This window comes from Rhea americana, unplaced genomic scaffold (assembly GCF_003343005.1).
Source record: "Rhea americana isolate MKP2758 unplaced genomic scaffold, rheAme1 scaffold_27, whole genome shotgun sequence".
Classification (NCBI taxonomy): Eukaryota; Metazoa; Chordata; class Aves; order Rheiformes; family Rheidae; genus Rhea; species Rhea americana.
Genome location: NW_028186390.1, coordinates 1,765,937 through 1,783,196, shown reverse-complemented (window position 1 = coordinate 1,783,196; position 17,260 = coordinate 1,765,937). Strand labels below are relative to the sequence as shown.

General features: G+C 43.0%; 2 protein-coding genes across 2 annotated transcripts in view; one reads left to right on the top strand and one right to left on the bottom strand.

The window, feature by feature from the left end:
• Positions 1–4,620, top strand: part of CIMAP2 (ciliary microtubule associated protein 2) — a 6,349-nt gene extending 1,729 nt beyond the window's left edge. The window contains exons 2-6 of the mRNA XM_085308179.1: positions 47–190; positions 327–491; positions 1,465–1,593; positions 3,091–3,221; positions 4,368–4,620. Of these exons, the coding sequence (XP_085164305.1) occupies positions 47–190; positions 327–491; positions 1,465–1,593; positions 3,091–3,221; positions 4,368–4,464 (666 nt within the window). The 3' untranslated portion in view covers positions 4,465–4,620. The remainder of the gene's footprint in view (positions 1–46; positions 191–326; positions 492–1,464; positions 1,594–3,090; positions 3,222–4,367) is intronic.
• A 1,435-nt stretch (positions 4,621–6,055) lies between these two features.
• Positions 6,056–15,605, bottom strand: DHCR24 (24-dehydrocholesterol reductase). Its single transcript, XM_085307986.1, has 8 exons — positions 15,452–15,605; positions 13,836–13,941; positions 13,433–13,551; positions 13,079–13,342; positions 12,317–12,460; positions 11,481–11,678; positions 10,562–10,740; positions 6,056–8,377 (listed from the first exon to the last, which is right to left on the bottom strand). The coding sequence occupies exons 1-8, from the start codon at positions 15,569–15,571 to the stop codon at positions 8,224–8,226; spliced, it is 1,284 nt and encodes a 427-aa protein (XP_085164112.1). The 5' UTR covers positions 15,572–15,605; the 3' UTR covers positions 6,056–8,223.
• Between the last annotated feature and the right edge of the window lie 1,655 nt (positions 15,606–17,260).

Genomic DNA, 17,260 nt, shown 5'->3' with positions numbered 1-17,260 from the left:
CCGCCGGCCCCGCCGCCAGCCCTGACGGCCCCGCTCGGCCCTGCAGGGCAGCGGCTTGGGGCCGGCCACCTACAACCTGCCGAACAGCATCGACGAGCTGCTGAAGCGGGTGGTGAGCGTCCGCGGCCCCTACGAGCTCTTCTCGGGCGACAGGTCGAAGCCGGCCCGGTGCGGCCACCGCGTGCAGGAGGTGCGTAGCCGTGCTGCCCGCGCCGGGTCCCCGAGCAGCCGTGGGACTGCTGGTGCGCTGCCCCCCCCGGGGACAGCCAGCTYGCGCCGGGAGCCAGCCCCGTCTCGGTTTCGCTCCGTAACGTTGCCCCTGGCAGCCCAGTGGTGCTGAGCTGAGCGCTGGTGGTGTCAAGAGCTTCCTGGAGGAGCTGACGTCAAGGGACAACAAGAAGAAAGGGCGCTTCAGCACCGTGCCGAGGGAGCCGGGCCGCCCCRCCGAGAGGATCTTCTGGGCCACGCTCAGCCAGTGCCCCCGGGACACGGTGAGTGAGRCGGGGTGACCTCCCTGTCCTGGGGCCACCAACACCTCCTCATGGTGCTGGGGGCCCAGGCGGGAGCTGGGGCTGAGACCAAGCAGGAGGCAAGGCTGTAACATGCATCTCCAGGTTCTTCCTGGAGAAAAGACTACCTATAATGTAGGTCGAAAGTGCATCCAGGAGATAGAAACAGAGATGAGTCACCTATAACACAGCTCAAGCCAAAACTGAGGGCCCAGGCCAGAGCCTAAATGAGACCTGGGACCACTGGCCAAAGGGTGTGTGGGTGAGGAGCCTGGGCAAGGCCAGCCAGGACAATTAAGACCTATTGGTGCCTTTGGGGCCATGAATAAAAACCTCTGGCACCTGCTAGTCTTGCCCTCCAGGCATGGCCCTTGGGCACTTGCAGCTCCCTTATGGAAGAAATAGGCTTGTTAAAGGCAGCAGTAGCAGCTCGGAGAAGTCCATGCTCCCTGGAGTGAGCTGCAGGAGAAGCCAGAGCAGTTGGGAAACAGCTGGAGAAGTCATTAGCAGTGTGACAGTGGCCACAGACGTAGCAAAGCCACCTAGCAGCCACACAGGAAATGAGGGAGGATGGCAGGCTCGTTCGTCCCAGCTGTCTCTGCTCACGGAGGCTGCTGTGCAGAGCTGCCTTGGACTGCAGTGGGGGCAGGAGTGAGATGTTCCTGCAGGAGGTGCTGGACACCAGCAAAGGCAGATGGCAGCACCCAGCTTCCCCATGTGTGGCAACCATGGCTGGCTGCAGGCCAGCATGCAGTAGCTGCTACTAGTGTGGCTTCCCAGAAGCTGCTGCTGATCCTGGCCCTGATCCAGCCCTGCACCCGTGGATGGGAAACGGCTGCAAACGGCTGCATACAACCATATGGGACTGCATTAGGGCCTGGGAGAGTGTCCCTCTGACGTGGTGCGGCTCCTTTTACCAGCAAACTGAAGTGTAAGCGGTTTCCTTCTGTTGCAGTTTGCTGCAGGGCCAGGCTCATACGATCCAGAGCCTGTTGAGAGGTCAGAATACTTCAACCGACCCCCATTTTGGTCATCTGCCAAGAGATTTGACAGAAAGTCCTGCTGCCTCTTTGCTGGGAATGAGGTGAGTGAAAAGACACAATGAGAAGAGAAGGACACAGGAACTGTCATGCTCTGAGCTTCCTCTATGACCATCCGCGAGCCATTGGTGGCCCTCTGCCAGAGGACAAAAGTAAGGGTGGGATACACCTCACTCAGCCTTATGAGTGTCCTCAGCATGTTCTGAGCAAGAGATGTCCTGCATGGGGTGGCCATCTGGAACAGCAGGATAGATAGCTCCTGTAGGATAGATTGACCTCAGGAGGTGCTTTTCTCTCCCCATTGACTAGCAAGGAAACCTGAGCGACTTGRTCAGGAGCCAGTGCTTTAGGTAAATCAGTCACACTCGTGGTACCGTTGCTCCTGCCCAGAATGGGTTACTGAAGAATGAGAGGTGAAGCCCGTCCTCCTGACTGGTCCAAAGCCCTGCCAAATCAATGGGAAGATGCATGTGGACTCGCAGGCTGAGTCCCTTTCCCCTGCGCTTCGTAACACTGCCCTGCTGCCGTTCCTGCCCTCTCTCGGCACGGGCAGACGCTGGAGGACTTCTTGTGCGGCTGACGCCATGCGTGAACGCTTCTGTTTCTGCTGTGCCTCTGTGTCCAGCGGCACTGCTGTAGGCAGGCACTGCCCGCAGGCAGCGTGGGCGCAGCTGGAGAGGCCGGRTCATCAGCTGCCACGCGATCTCTGTCGGGGTCCTCCGGCCTTTGCCCTTGCTCACAAAGGCTCAAGCTGTTCCCACTCYTCCTGCTCTGCATCAGTTGCGGTTYATGGTTGGGGACAGCTAGGTTATCTGCTGATCTGAGTTCTTTCAGGTGCTAGGGGCTCCATGTATCCTCCTAGAAAGTTATATATTCTGCTGCTTAAAAGCCACTATTTCTTCTAGCAGCAACAGCAACACGCCAGTGCAGGTACAGGCCCTTCCCTTCGTACCCGCTCTTAGAGCTGCATTCATCTTTGCAGCTTCCCCACAGAGAGCTAGAACAAAGCCTGAAGGGCTCAAAGCAGACAGGGAAAGCTTTAGTCTTAAATAGTCCACCTTGGCCAGGAACGAGGAACAGACTTCCATGTGGCTTCTTTCCTTTATGCGGCTGAGTGGGGAACAGGCAACTTGAAAGAGGTCAAGGATGAAGACATCCTTATAATTGCTGGGGGAAGCTGGCAGATTACATTTCAGTGGTGAGGCTGCAATAAAGCAGCCCTTGACTATAGCTAGCGGTAGGCAACCGGGGAGCACRTATGAGCCAGCAGAGTTAATCAGGCCCAACTTCTTTGCAGACTGCTGTGACTTAAGAGAAACTGCTTGTGAAGGGCAACTGCCCGGGCTAACACCGATTAACAGGTCTCCTCCTCTCTCCCCTGCAACATAGACCTGGTTTTGTTAATATACTCTGTATATTATTGTTGTATTTTTTGCAATTGAAGACCTTGTCCTGTGAAGCCCTCCTGCCTTTGCCCTCAGTTGCCTCACCCATATTGCCTCTGTGATGACGGGGAACCACCTGTGGCCTTCTCCTTCCAGAATCCCGTAGGTGTTGGTCGCTACAAYGTCACCCAACATGAGAAATCTCCTCAGAAGACCAGGTACCAGTCCCTGTACCAGTGTGAAACGCGGCGGTACCTGAGTAACCTGGAGCGGGATGCCTACTTGCTGTAAGTCTGGTGTATGATGGGTGTTTTGAGCGGTTACTGGCTTACTGGTGCAACTGGCTTATGGTAAAAGCCTTTGCCCTGAGCAGGTCTCAGGAGACCGAGTGCACGTTACTGACCATTTACGACCAATGCGAGAGGCTGAAGAGCAGAGGGACGGTCGTGTAGTTAGAGCACTGGACTGGGACGGAGCAGTGCTTGCCAGCTYCACCATAGCTAAATCACCCGTGCCTCCGGGAATAGCTCCCTTAGCTGTTTGCTGCCTCTCCCAGGAATGTGAGGGGACCCGAGTGCTTCCCCACCAAGCAAGGGCGATTACTGGCCATCAGGGCACTTTACGGGGACCACGGTGGCCGTGCTTTCATCCTGTGGGACGCAATTTGCACGCAGAGCAGTTGCACACAAGCAGTTTTCATTTGAGTTAGAGGTGGCAGCCTGGAAGAGAAGAGGACACTGCGTTGATAACCAAGCTATCCAGGCTTGTTCCCGGGGCTGGCACTGCATTGCTTAGCAGCCTCCAACAAAACCCGCTTTTCATACTGTGCCTTAGTTTACCCATTAGGAGGAAGAAGCGGACAAGGCTCACTTCCATTGCAAAGGGCTTTGACATTGCCAGGATGAAAGCCCTGCAAAGCTGTTAGGAACCATACTAATGAGAGACCTCGGGATAGCCCTTCGCTTTCGCTTCTGCTCGCGGCGGCGATTAGCAAGCTGCTGTGGCTGCGCAAAGGGCCGGCAGCACTGTGAAGGCYGGGCTAGTTTTTCTTTCTTGTTCTCCAGAGAGTAGTTACAAACCTGTTAGCTGAATGTAACTGAGGGCAGCTACGAGTTGGCTAACTGATCTTTTGAGGGAGGAGGAGACATAAGGAAATCCAGCTTTCAACATTGCGCGGCTTTGTTAATTTTGCAGTTCCAGGAGGTATGAAAAACAGTCTGAACAACAAGCACGTGCCTTGGAATTCAAACTCACTGAATGGATTTCTACGATAAAACAGAACTAGCCCCCCAAATCACTTTTCAAGATAAAGTGGTAGTTTCAAAGGAATAGCCAGGCTTTTAAGAGCTGTGCTCACCTCCAAGCTCATTAAGACTAAAGAGATTAATCCAGCCAATACGTTGAGCCCACTGAATCGCATCCTCTTTTCACAGTGAGCGGCTCAAGCCTCCTGCTAAAAACAACTGGAACGATTTGATTGCTGCTCTGCATTGCCCAGATACCTCTGAAGAAATCACTGTTGCTTTCTGAACTTAAGATGGAGCTAGAAAGCAGTGAAAACCATGAATAAGAAAAACTGCAAATAARCTGCAGCCACACTCACAAAACTCATCTCGTTCTGTGCTAATAAAACGCCCTTCCTTGGACAAACAACAGACTGGCTTCTCTGCTGAGTAATTCATTACTTCTAGCTCGGCTCATATAGGAACGACACACTTGAGGATGTTAGAAACCCTGTGTCCTCCGCAGGGAGGTTTCCTGGCATGCACAGCTCATTCAGTGTTAAGTATTTCCTTTCCAACTGAACTGCACTACTTAAAGAAGTTGCATGTGTTTGTTATTCTTGTGGCAGCAACGAAAACCATCCTGTGTGTTGTAACTCATGGTTTTTCCCCCAAGGCCTGTCTGTACAACTCAGCTCGTGCTGCTTTCTCTGAGATAGCTATTACAGCGAGTGAACGCGGTTAACTTTCTGCGACTGTAGTTCACATACTTGTGCTGTGCTACCTTTAGCTAGTTGTGCACAAGCATCTTAATTACAAGCTGTAACATACAGCTTCACTTGGATTAACAACGCAAATGTTTTAAGAAACGCTGCTGGGAATCAGGGGGAATTTAGTGTCATCATTCCAAATTTTGTGGGATATTAAAACCCAGAAGCAATGAAGAAAGTGAAACRAACAGAAAGCTTCATTAGTGGTAATGAAAAGAGGCCATAAAACTGCATTGTGACTAAGCGGTTCATTTAGAGTTAATCTTTTTGAAGTGTCATAGTAGTACTTAGACCAGACTGGAATAATTAAATTTAGGTGTAATTACATGTTAGTTATGGCTGATTAAGTATGCTAATTAATCTGCAATTACCCTTTGGTGGGAGAGATAATTGAACACAGGTAAAACTGCAGTGATTTAAAGAAATGCTGATTATTGTAATAGAAAGGCAAGCAAAGGAAAAGGGTTTCTGAAGGGAAATGCTTGAATCGCGATGTRGGTGAGTATAGGCTACAGAAATACTGCTGGGGTAGCAAAAGGGAGAATTATGAAGAGTAGCTTAAGTCAAGACCAAAACAGAATTTGATTAAAGGAAACCAGGACTTTAGCACCTGAACTGCAGTTTCAGTGGGATGCAGGCATTCAGCAACCTCGACCTCAAGAGAAAGCACAGCAACTTCCACCATGGAAGAGAGCAGTGGAAGGGGATGCGGTATCTCTGGCAAAGGCGTAGGAAGGGAGGAATGTCTCCATCTCAGTCTACAGAACCGCTGTAAAGGTGTTTTTTGAGGTAACTCGAGATGTGGATGTGAAACTCCACAGGTTGAAGAGGGCACTGAATCTTTGAAATATTTGAAGTTAGCAGGATGTAACTGAAAGGTTGTGGCTCAGCTATGAGGCCTTGCTTTGTACAGGCGTTTCTCGGGGTAGAGACAAGCGCACATCCACAGCTTTCAACAACAGTTCTCCCAGAGCCGCTTGCGCACCAGGATCCTCATCACACCTCGGGCCTCCTACTGAGAGCAACTCTTCTTGGTAAACCATGGGCCGCTTTCAACAATACAGTAAGCACAAGAAGGAATTAAAAAAACTGTTAAAAAGTAAGTAATCACTCATTAAAAGACACTACTGAACAGTACACCGGTTATTTTTATTTTAAACAGCTCAATGAAACGTTTCAAGACCACCAGCAGTTATGCATGTGCACATATGTGATTGGTATAGTCATAGTAACAGTACCAAATCATGTCATACCAAGTTTGCTGATAAATTAAGAAGAGAAAAACAAATACAGTGCATACCTAGAGAACATCAGTACATAAGTGAAAGATACACAACTTAAGTAAAAGCATTTGCATATCTCTAGCTGTTCTAATATTGCCCTTTTAAAAACTAACCAAACCAATTCTTGCTCTGTGCAGATTATCTTACAAGCACTGGTCTAAATCACAGCTTTGCCACAGGGCCAAGGAAACTGCTCTTGCACTGCTCCCTTTATGGGGCAGGAAGGCAGCTCACAACTCTGTTTCCTTTGTATCCTGAAGCATGGAGCAGTGTCGCAAATGCTGCTGGATCACTGACACAGCTCTGCCTCCCACCCGACTCCCACTTCTGCCTAGCCAGCTACRTGGTCTGAGCAGCACTGCAGGAGCTCTGCATGGGCTGCGTCTCCCCTTGGCAGCCTGCTCTTGCTACCAGTCCCCTACGCAGGACGTTAAGGGCTACCTTATTTGCACACAATTTGCCCAGCACGTGTCACTGAGCAACAGGCCAAGTTTATTCGTTACTGCTTTATCATTGGTTTCATCTGGATCATACATCCATCTATCAATAAATAAAATCATTGGTTGAGCACTCAGGAGAAAAAAAAAAGATACAAAACTTCTCTCTGGCAACTGTTCAGTAAGTTTTTCACTTTACTCCCTATGCAACCCTCAAGAACATTACATTTTTTCTACCTCAAACTCAGTAAGGTTTAAAGCAACAAATTTAAGTACTGCTTGGATAAGACATGGACTTGGTTCAGAATCATGTTCTGAATATAGGGCCAAAGCATTTCCACACTCATACACTTCATTGTATGAGGTGCGTGGCTGCTRTTTATGCCAGCGCGCAGCGCAAGGGGGAACTGAACAGCACTACTGATTTCCTCTCCAGGTGACTGAAGCAGTCCTTTCACAAAGCCTATCAAAATAATCCAGCTAAAACAAAAAGCAAAAATTTCACTCTAGTCAGAACCAAAGCCTGTCCACAAGAAGAGCTTTTCTCACCCGTAGCCACTTCCTCTAAATGGTCTTGTATAAATAAAAGCTTAAACTGTCAGAACAGAATATGCTTCCTCCTCCTGCTGGCCAAGACAGAATGGTCTGAAATGACCCATGTCTTCCTCCAACTGAGTACTTATAAGGCACTAAAATTAAGCAAAACCTTGCAAAAAAACAAAACAAAACAACAGATGTATGTAAAAATTAATATTTGCCTATATGAAATAGCAGCAGTTTTTTCAGTAGTCTAGGAAGCCAGAGCATTGGTATTTTGGGGAGGAAAAACAATGTTAACCAATACAAAAGTACCTAAAACCTATATCCACTTATAATGAAGATTGATACAAATCTGATAGGCACAAGTAAAAAGGGTATTCTTCATACTTCAGCTCTCAGCTTTGAAACGGAAGCAACCGTTAGGGAGTTTAACTGCTCTATTGAGATTATAGTGCCATATAGTACAGTATAACCCAAAGGACACAGTACTACATACCACAGAATACTGTACAGTATGAAGATTATAATGCTGTGCTACAAGCTGCTGACTGCAGGCAAATGTTTTTAACCTCATGATTAACTTGACAATTCTTTCAACTTTGGCACCTATTTCTTTGACCTCCTTATCCTTTTCAACAGTCATTTTAAATACAACTACAGCAAATAGCTGGTATAACTTAGAGTATCTTCATTTTTACCAGCTATTTTCCTTACACTTGAAATTAGATGAATTCACTATATCAGACCCAAGAGACAAAGGTTAGCGCTTAAGATTTCTTAAAAAACAATCACTGAGTTTGGAAAAACTGTTTTAACACATACTAATGAATACTAAACATAAATTTATAAAGCAGGAGTTCATATCTTTAAAATATCAGCAAGAATGAGCTTATTTAGACAGCAGTAAAGCCTCTTTCCTTTTTTTTTCTTTTTCTTTTCTTTTTCTTTTTTTTTTTTTTTTTTTTTTTTTAATGTTATGCTGACCAGCTACAGGTAAATCCATTTTTCCCTGATTGCTTGATTAGGTTATTCAGGCTCAGTGCCTCGCAGCTTTGCAGATTTTGTCATACACTTCTGGAAAGGCATCCTTGCAATTCATTTGCTCCCTCAGCTTATGGTATAATGAACCATCAAACATATCCCAAAACTCCTCACGGGTCATATAGCAATCTGCATACAGCATCTGGAAACTGGAGGGAAAAAAAATCCAAACACAAGAAATTCAACATTACTTGTGCCAAAGGATTTCAGACATAATAAAAAAAATTCAGTGAGCTATAAATAGCAAATATTCAACAAAAAACCATCAAAACATGCTATTTAAGAACAAGCAAATATAATTGTTCAAATGAATTATGTGGGTACACGCAGTCTGTTATACTTTGGGAATTTAATACTATCATGATCTGCTTTCCAAGGGAAAACAACATATAATAGTGAAAACTGCAGAATATCTATATAGAACTTTGGTGGTGGAGGGGAGTATGGGAAGAGAAAGCAATTAACAGAAATATTACTTTTAAAATTTGGTTCAGAACGCTTCCTCAGCCATCAATGTATTGACATTTCTATTAGTTTTGCTACCCTATGAAACAAAAGGGAGAGAAGCTTAAAAAAAAATCATACATCTAACACAATTATTCATGTTTAGATTTGCTAACCATCTGCAATCAAATTTTCTAACGTTGTTCTATCAGCTTGTATTCACAGAAACACAGATCTAGGGAGAACTTCCAAAGTTGCTCCAAATCAGGAGTCTGAACCCACACACTGGAAGAAAAATCAAACATGACCTAAATACTCCCTGACAGCCCTGATGTTCCCATCCTAAATACTCCCTTCTTTTAGCTACTTTGGAAAGCCTGCTTTCCTTTTCCTTCTTTCAAAAGCTTTTAAATTCAGCTTCAAATAATTTTTTTCTTCCTGCATGTTTTCTGCATGTTCCTCCATTGCATCAATGGGGATACAATTATGGCTTCTTGTATTAGTCAGCATTACAATACACTAAGACAGATGCAGTGATTTTTGCTTTGACTTTTTTAGATTTCTTTGAACTCGATGTTGAGAATAGAATGGGGAAGGCAAAAGATTCCAGATCAGACCAGGCCAAGAATATAAATTTAAATTATAAATGAAACAGTGTAACATAGCACCATTTACAAAAATAAATGGAATCATTAGTTAGTTATGGACTTTACTTTCACAGCGTTCCCTCTACAATACAGCCTAATATTGAGTACAGCAGTAAAACACAATATTTCATAGAAGCTCTGGTCTTATGAGTGATTATGAAACTGTAAGACTGTCCCAGTGACAGGTACAAAAGAGATAAAACTTTGTTGGTAAAAACTTTAAATTAACTTTCAATTGCTTTGTTATCTCACAGAACACTCTAGTTAGAAGTCATTTACACTCCTCATATCATCTTGAAGCAGACTTGCCATTATTACTAAGCCACATGGGATATAACCACTGTTATATGAGAAGTAGGTCAAAATACAAATGCAGATAAATTATGCTGATGGCACAAATATTATGCAGTTGTTTTCAAGAAAAAAGTTTGTAACTGCTTCTCTGCTGCCAATACTATGGCAAATTAGACTGGTGTGAGCCTATGACAGACGGTGAGCAAATACCTCAGTCCTTCTGTGATCCTATGTAGTAAGAATCAGGGCAGTGAAAAGGAGGTTCTGAAAGYCCTGGCTGTGAGCAAGAAAAGGCTCCCATAGCACAGGGATTACAGAGAGCAGTCAAGGCTTGCCTTCCTTTGCAAGCCCTGCTTCCACTGAAACATCAGCACAAGGACAGGGCAGAACTGCAGCACGGGGCAGGCAGGGAAGCTATCCAAACTGGAGGATTAGGAAGGGGACTGTGGCCAATTGCGGCCAAGGCAACACTTGCTCTGCCTTGGCTCTGGACCGCCCTGAAACAAGCCAGCCTCAGTACGTAAGCTCAGCAGTTGCCGTCCAAAGCACTGGGCTCGCCAGCCTTGCTGAGAGAGCAGTCACCGACCCACACGAACGCAGCTTTGGACAGGAACTTGTTCAGGGTCAGTTACTGCACATACCAGCACACGTGCTCAGTCCCATCTGTACCTGTCTGTTTACACTTTGGTATTGAAGAGACTCTTTCTACTCCTAGAGCTAAGAGGACACTTCCCCTCCCCTCTCCTTCCCTCCCCTCCCCAATCATGCCATGAAGTGCAACCATATTTTAAAACTGTAACATCAGAATTAGTAATTAAAACCAGCTTTCCATTACTGTGACTGCTAAATTATTGCAATGTTAAATTGCTACAGGATTACATAAGTATGATTAAACCACACAGTTTTAAATTACACAACACTTATTACTCTGAAAAGGGGGAACCTTACCCATGAACACTTCTTACAAACTTTTCCATTTGTCTCATTGAAGCCCTGGCTTCAAATTGTTTTGTTTTGGGCTCTCCATAAGCTCCTATATCCACATAGAGCTCTGCTTCATCCCCTTTTGGGTGGACCATACCAGGATTATTGGGCAATATGAATGGACATAACCAAAGAGGGTATACCTGCCAGAGGGAAAAAAAAATTTATTGCTTATTTTTAACAAAACAATTATTTAAACTATCTATTAATAAGGGTGACAAAATTAAGACTTAAGAGGACTTTGTCACAGTTTGGGATGCAAACTTATACACGTCTTCCTTTCCAATTCTCTTGCTATAGTTCGTAGATCCACTTTCAAATGATTGTAATGCAAATGAATTGGGATGCTCAAAATAAGTGCAGTGTCCTCTGGGAATTACATCCCCCTACCTCCAATATCTTAAAATCTGAATGAAGTACCTTTAAAACTGAAGTGAAGACAACATCCCTGATCCCAAAGAAACAAGTGAATACATATTCTGAGTAAAAAGAAGAGTTTTCTTTTCCAGCTCAGTCCAAAACTGAAACTGGGAAGTTTGTACTTCTTATGCTAACTAGAATAATACGAAGAACAAAAGCAAGAATGGGAAATTCATTCCCACAGCTTGGGTTCAGTGAGACAGCCAGTGATTTTAGGTGAATGAAAAATCAGTTCAAACTTTAGTAAACGATAAGTCTTATAGAATTGTTAGCTGATTAAAATTTGAATCTCATGTATTTATTCCTTTTTCAGAAAGCTCTGTTCATTCCTCCTGCAGCCTACATTGTAGGCTTGTGAAACGCAGTAGTTCCCACAACATGATAATAACCAACCACAGTTTTATGACTGGTGACTACCGGCCTTAAGACATATTACACAATCTAAGATTTATTGCATTCTTACATTAAGATCAACATGGAAGGTTTGGATAGATTTTTCAAGGCTCTTCATTGGGACCAACATATCTTGCACAACGTGATGTTGCTCATACAGCTTTCGAATAGCTTCTCCTTGGGTCAGTTTTAACAAAGAGATTTTTGGAGGAGCCATCCAGCCAAACAGGTAACGGAAAACAGGGTTATTGCCAAAAGGAATGATATCCTTTAAACAGGAAGGAAAAAGAAAATGTGAGAGTAAAAATATCTAAGTAAACCAAAAGACAGTACTTCAGCACTTAAAAACTGTAAAATTTAAGTACTCCCAACACAGCCAACTCCAATTTAACTTCTCTGGCACCTGAAAGATTTGGTATCTCACTTGAGCGAGTCCTAAATGTAGCAATGGGAAACCTTCAGAACGCCAAATACAGTTTTGCGTTAATGCACAACATGACAAATACATTTATGAATTCAAAGTAATGATCTTACTGCATAACTAGTAATAGGAATTTAGGCAGAGCATATTTTCAGCTGTAATTCTGCACTCATGTTTTTCTACTGTCTGTCTTTGGAATCACTTAACAGGTATTGAGGTTTAATGCTAACATATGTACTTAAGTTCTAAAATCAGAAAAGCACTAAAACAGAAATTAAAAAGTTATCACGTAATACCATATTCATATATTAAGAAGTGCCTTTAGATTTGTATTTGCCAAACTGTGTAACTTTAATATTTGCCATAAACTCAACTGGATCCTTTCTGCCTTGAAGGACAGAAGGATAGCCTCCAAGGGGAAGAAGGTACATGGTATCTATGTGGGGAAAAAGCAGCTGTTATTTTAATCCTGAAAGTGATCTTACTTGGAGTTCCCAGAAGATACTACGGGTATGCCTATGGTAATAATGCCTTGAGGGAATGTATTCTATTCCAGTTCTGTCAGCTTTCAAATACTTTTCCACATGTTTGAAGAACCATGGCTTGTAGTAGTTGCCAATTCTGTTTATCTATAAGAAAAGAAATGTATATTCATTAGCAAATACAAACACAAATAACAGTTATACCTTACTAGACAACATTAGCTCCCCAAAATTCCTCTAGCATGAAGCATCAATGTTGTACTATCTGTGACAGTTCAAAGAAGACTGTCTCAGACGATTTTGAGCGTCTTCACTTCTTCTTTTGACTACATACATGGCTCTCTTACTTCCCCTCTCATGAAGGTTAAATTTAAATAAGGCTTGCTGCTGCCAGCAAATTAGGAGGGCAGGATACTGATACAATATTGATCTCTTGACACATCACTAATCTAAAGCCTCACGGTTGAGTTGTAAGGGAGGAATAGCATGTCCCTCTAGAATACTTCCCTGATGTGTTTYACCAGTATTAACCATATTAAGAGCTTGCTGGGAAAAAAAAGAGTTACTCTGGATAACTGCAGTTTTAAACAGTATTGTTCTGTATATGAGAAAATATACTGATGGATAGACCAAACCTTTTATCCTGTATTAACAATAAAATACTGCTCAGATCATACTATTCCATTCTTTATTGACATATAGTAGGACACTTTCAATTAAATTGTGGGGGGAACTTTTCATAGTAAATTGCTTCCCTTTAGTTACCTTATTTTGTTCAGCTTCATCAGTCAAGACTCCTGTCATGATGACTGCTTCATCCAAAGAATATACAAGTCCTTCCACAAAACTATTCTCCTTTTTCTTAGATTCTTCAGTAAACTTTTCACAAATCCTCTGCAGTCCTCGCACAGGCTCATAATGTATTTTTACATATTTCTTGGCAGGAATCATTTTTATTTCTGCTGAGACCAGGAAACCCAGAGTACCACAAGACCAAGGCACTGCATAAAATAGGTCTGAATTTTCAGTCTGAAAAAAGTATGTCATACTAAATCATATGTCCATACTGATAACTCTCAATGACATTGTAAATGATAGCAAAATAACATTGTCTCTTACTGGTGAGCATCTCACAAGGCTTCCATCAGCAAGAACAAGTTCATAGGCCACACAGGTATGTTGAAAAAGTCCATATATATGGGATGAAGACTCAATGCCTGTTCCCATGATCAGACCACCTTATCAAGAGAGCATATAACAAATCAAAAGAAATACACTTCAAGATGAAAGTGGTTTAAGAGAACAAAGTGGTTTAAGTGAACAAAGCTTCACTTTGAAGCTCTGGGTGTGGCCTTTAAGACTATTTAAAGAAAGGGAAGTGCCTATAACATAAATGCCATAAGAGGATACAAAGTTCAATAGAATATTTTAGGAATATTTGAAATAATTCAATGTGTTAGTGCATGAAAAGCTGTTAAAAAATACAGTAAAATCAGTTTCTTGTCACCGTAACAACTCTTACCTACTGTGAGGTCATCGAGTTCTGGCACCACAGGAATAGTCCAGCCCATAGGATTTAGGTGTGCAGTCAGCTGACCCATGGTGACCAAAGGTTCCACACGGACAACCTAAAAAGGAAACAAAATCCCCCACCCCCCCCCAACATAAATTAAATGATCTGCATTAAGGATGACAAAATACGGATAAATGGATTGTACTTCCATCTGTTATTAGAATTCAGAGGCTTACTTTCCCCAAAGCAGTACTAAAAGTAGTTGAAACTGTTTAGCAATTCCTCCTCTGCCTCAACATCTTGTTGCTCTGTCCCCTAAAACATAAATCAGTCTGGTCTTTCACACTTTAGCACATAAAATCAAGCAATTCCATATGCTGGGTTTTTTTGGTGGAATGATCCAAGCATTTATTGCAGAACTTGAAATTTGGTGGGTCTGCTCTTTATAGCTCTTCAACAGTTACTTATTACAACAGTAGCTACCAATTTATAACCATACTATGTTAATCATTAATGCCATTAATTAGATCTTCTCATATGCAGTAAATTTGAGTGGAGCATTTGTGTACATATACAAAGTTTGTACTACTGATGCAAGAAATTGATACCAATGCCCTGCATATATGACACAACAGTAGTGGCCACGCATACCTAGTGAAGAATGAAGAGCATTTAGAAAAAAAAAAAAAACTTTCTCCAACATTGGCAAGCAGGTTGAAATACCATGTAAAGGTATGCAGCCCCAGCCAAAGTGAATTGGCAGTGGATTTTCTTATACAAGAAGTCTTTGTTCATTCAATTTATCCAAAATTATTAAAAAAACCAAAACACACAATTATTTAATAGTCTTTCTTGTGATAGTCCCTATTTATGGATACATTATCTAGGCATTAGGAAAAAAATCTAAATAGAAGAGTAAAGTTTATTATTTGCTTCCCCAAACCGTATTTACAATTCCTTATGCAAAGGTAGGGCATGCCGAAGACTGCTTTGTAGAATGCRTAAGAATTGCACATCAGCCATAACTAGTGCTCAGCTCTAATTCAGGTACATTTTCTTCCCTCTAATACTATCTACATTAAAACTTGCACTGATATGACTAAGCTTTTTAGTTGTTTTAGCAAAATGCCTGAGATCAACATGATTAATATAAACAAACTTAAATCAGTTTTAAGTTAAAAAAAAATTACTAGATGCTTCTTAGAGATACTTGGCATGAGCACTACTACAAGGAACCCAGAACTCTGGTTTTCACTGCTGCCTCTGTATGTCCAGAGAGCAGGAACTCAGGCACTGGATTCAAGTTTTAAAGAGATCTAGAGGACTTCCATGTAAAGAGAAAGCCTTTTTGAGAGTTTTTTTATTGCTGGGAGGAAGCTATGCTCCAGCTGGCACAGCTAAATCTCAACACTGCAAGCAAATATTTAAGTCCAAGACAATAAAAAAAAATCCCTTACACACAGACAGAGACATGAATGCATTTTATACTAGGATTTGTAGTTCCTTTTTTTTTCTCCCAACAGAAATCATTCGTTCTCTATGGAATTTAATGTCTGCTTCAGCTATAAATACAGTAAAAAGATGCTTACTTTATTATTATTAAATCTCTGTGAGATATTTGTTACCTGTCTTTCACTGTCCACTTCAAGAACATCCATTAAGTTGATCATGATGTTCTTGTGAATCTTCTTATACTTTCCAACGCGAAGCGATACAGTTAACCAGCCTGGCCGACCAGTGCACATGTATCTTTTACTGCCTTCATTTTTCCACTCCCGAACCTGCAAGAAGTAACAATTCAAACAATTCAACCAATGCTGTAAGGTATACCCATGCATGCAATAAGGTAAGTTAGAAACATTTTCCTTCAATGTGAAAAAACTTTCAGATATTGTTATTCCCCTACATGAGTGTTATCTGTAAGTAACAAAACCTGGACTTTTCTACCCTACATTTAGCAGTGACATTTTGGAAGTCTCTCTGCAGACCTCCAAACTTTTAAATAAAATACCACCAGAAAGTCTAGTTATGTAGGGAAAACCTTTCAAATAGACCTGTAGCTTTTGTTTTAGGAGATAGATTCAGAAAACTAGTAAGAAACTAATAAAACCTTTTTTTTTTTTAATTCAGAGGAAAACCCATACTTGAAGGGAGATATTATCATTGGCATAAATATTCTGAATTCCATGAAAGTTAATGCTTGATACTAAGCCCAGCAAAAATGGCCGAGCCTGAAAATGAACTGGCAAAGAGATAAAACTTGAGAAGAAAAATGCCCAAGACAGACACATGATCTGCAAATTTTGCAAATCTATAGTGGTTTACATTCAGAGAACAAATAGCATTTGTAGTATTTTCTTCAAAGCTAAACAATACAGACTCTTACTGGTGATAAACCCCCCCAATTCTCAACAGTAACTTCATGGACATTAGTATCATCTGTATCTACTCCATCCAATGAAKATGAGTGACAGAGAAGAAAACAGAWGTAAATATGACAGAATTACTATATCTACTAAAGAACATAGAAATATTAAAGAATTCTTATGAAATTCCTAGCACAAGTTTCAGCTCTCCTTCAGTCATCTCTCTTGACTAACAGTAACAATAAGYAGGATGCTTGAATAGAAAGTGGTATTAAAACACAATACCAAGCAAATCATTTAGACTGCAACATTTTTGTGTGTTAGATGCGTACACACACACACACACAAAATGTGTGCATAGACAAAATCTGTAACATATTTCCAGCAGTGTTACCACAGCAACAGGATAGCCAAGTCTGTACTTTCCACCTGTTCCACACAACAACTTTTAGAACAGTTTCAAAAGTAAAAATACAAAGAAAGAGCTGTTGGCTCTTCCCCACCCCCTTTCCCATCCTGCTGCCACAGCAGAGCTCAGGGCTGGCAACAGCTCCAAGGCCACCTGAAAAGATGTGGGGGTGCAGGTGGTGGAGCATGGTGTGTGTGTGTGTGCGCGCGCGCGCGTGCGTGCATGCGTCCATGGCGGGAGGACTGCACGGGTGTGTGTTGGGAGGATGCAGGTGAGGGGAGCGTCAGGGGGATGTGGGAGTGTGTGTAGGGGGGATGTAGGGGTTTGTGGGAGGTGTATGTTGGGGATGTAGGGGTGTGTTTGTGTGGGATGCRTGTGGGAAGTTTGTGTGCACAAGGTGTGGGTGTGTGTGTGGAGAGGGTGTAAGCGTGTGTGGGGGTATGGTAGGGGTGTGTGTGTCAGAGATTTAAGAGTGTGCAGGGGATGTGAGTGGGGGAACATGTGGGTCTTGGAAGGGCGATTTAGGGGGTGTTTGTGTGGGTGGGATGTAAGGCTGCACGTGGGGAATGTGGATGCAGTGGTGGGGGATGTAGGGGTGCGTGGGGAGTGCGTGGAGGGGACGCACGGCTGCGTGGGGAGCGCGCGGGGCTGCGTGGGGA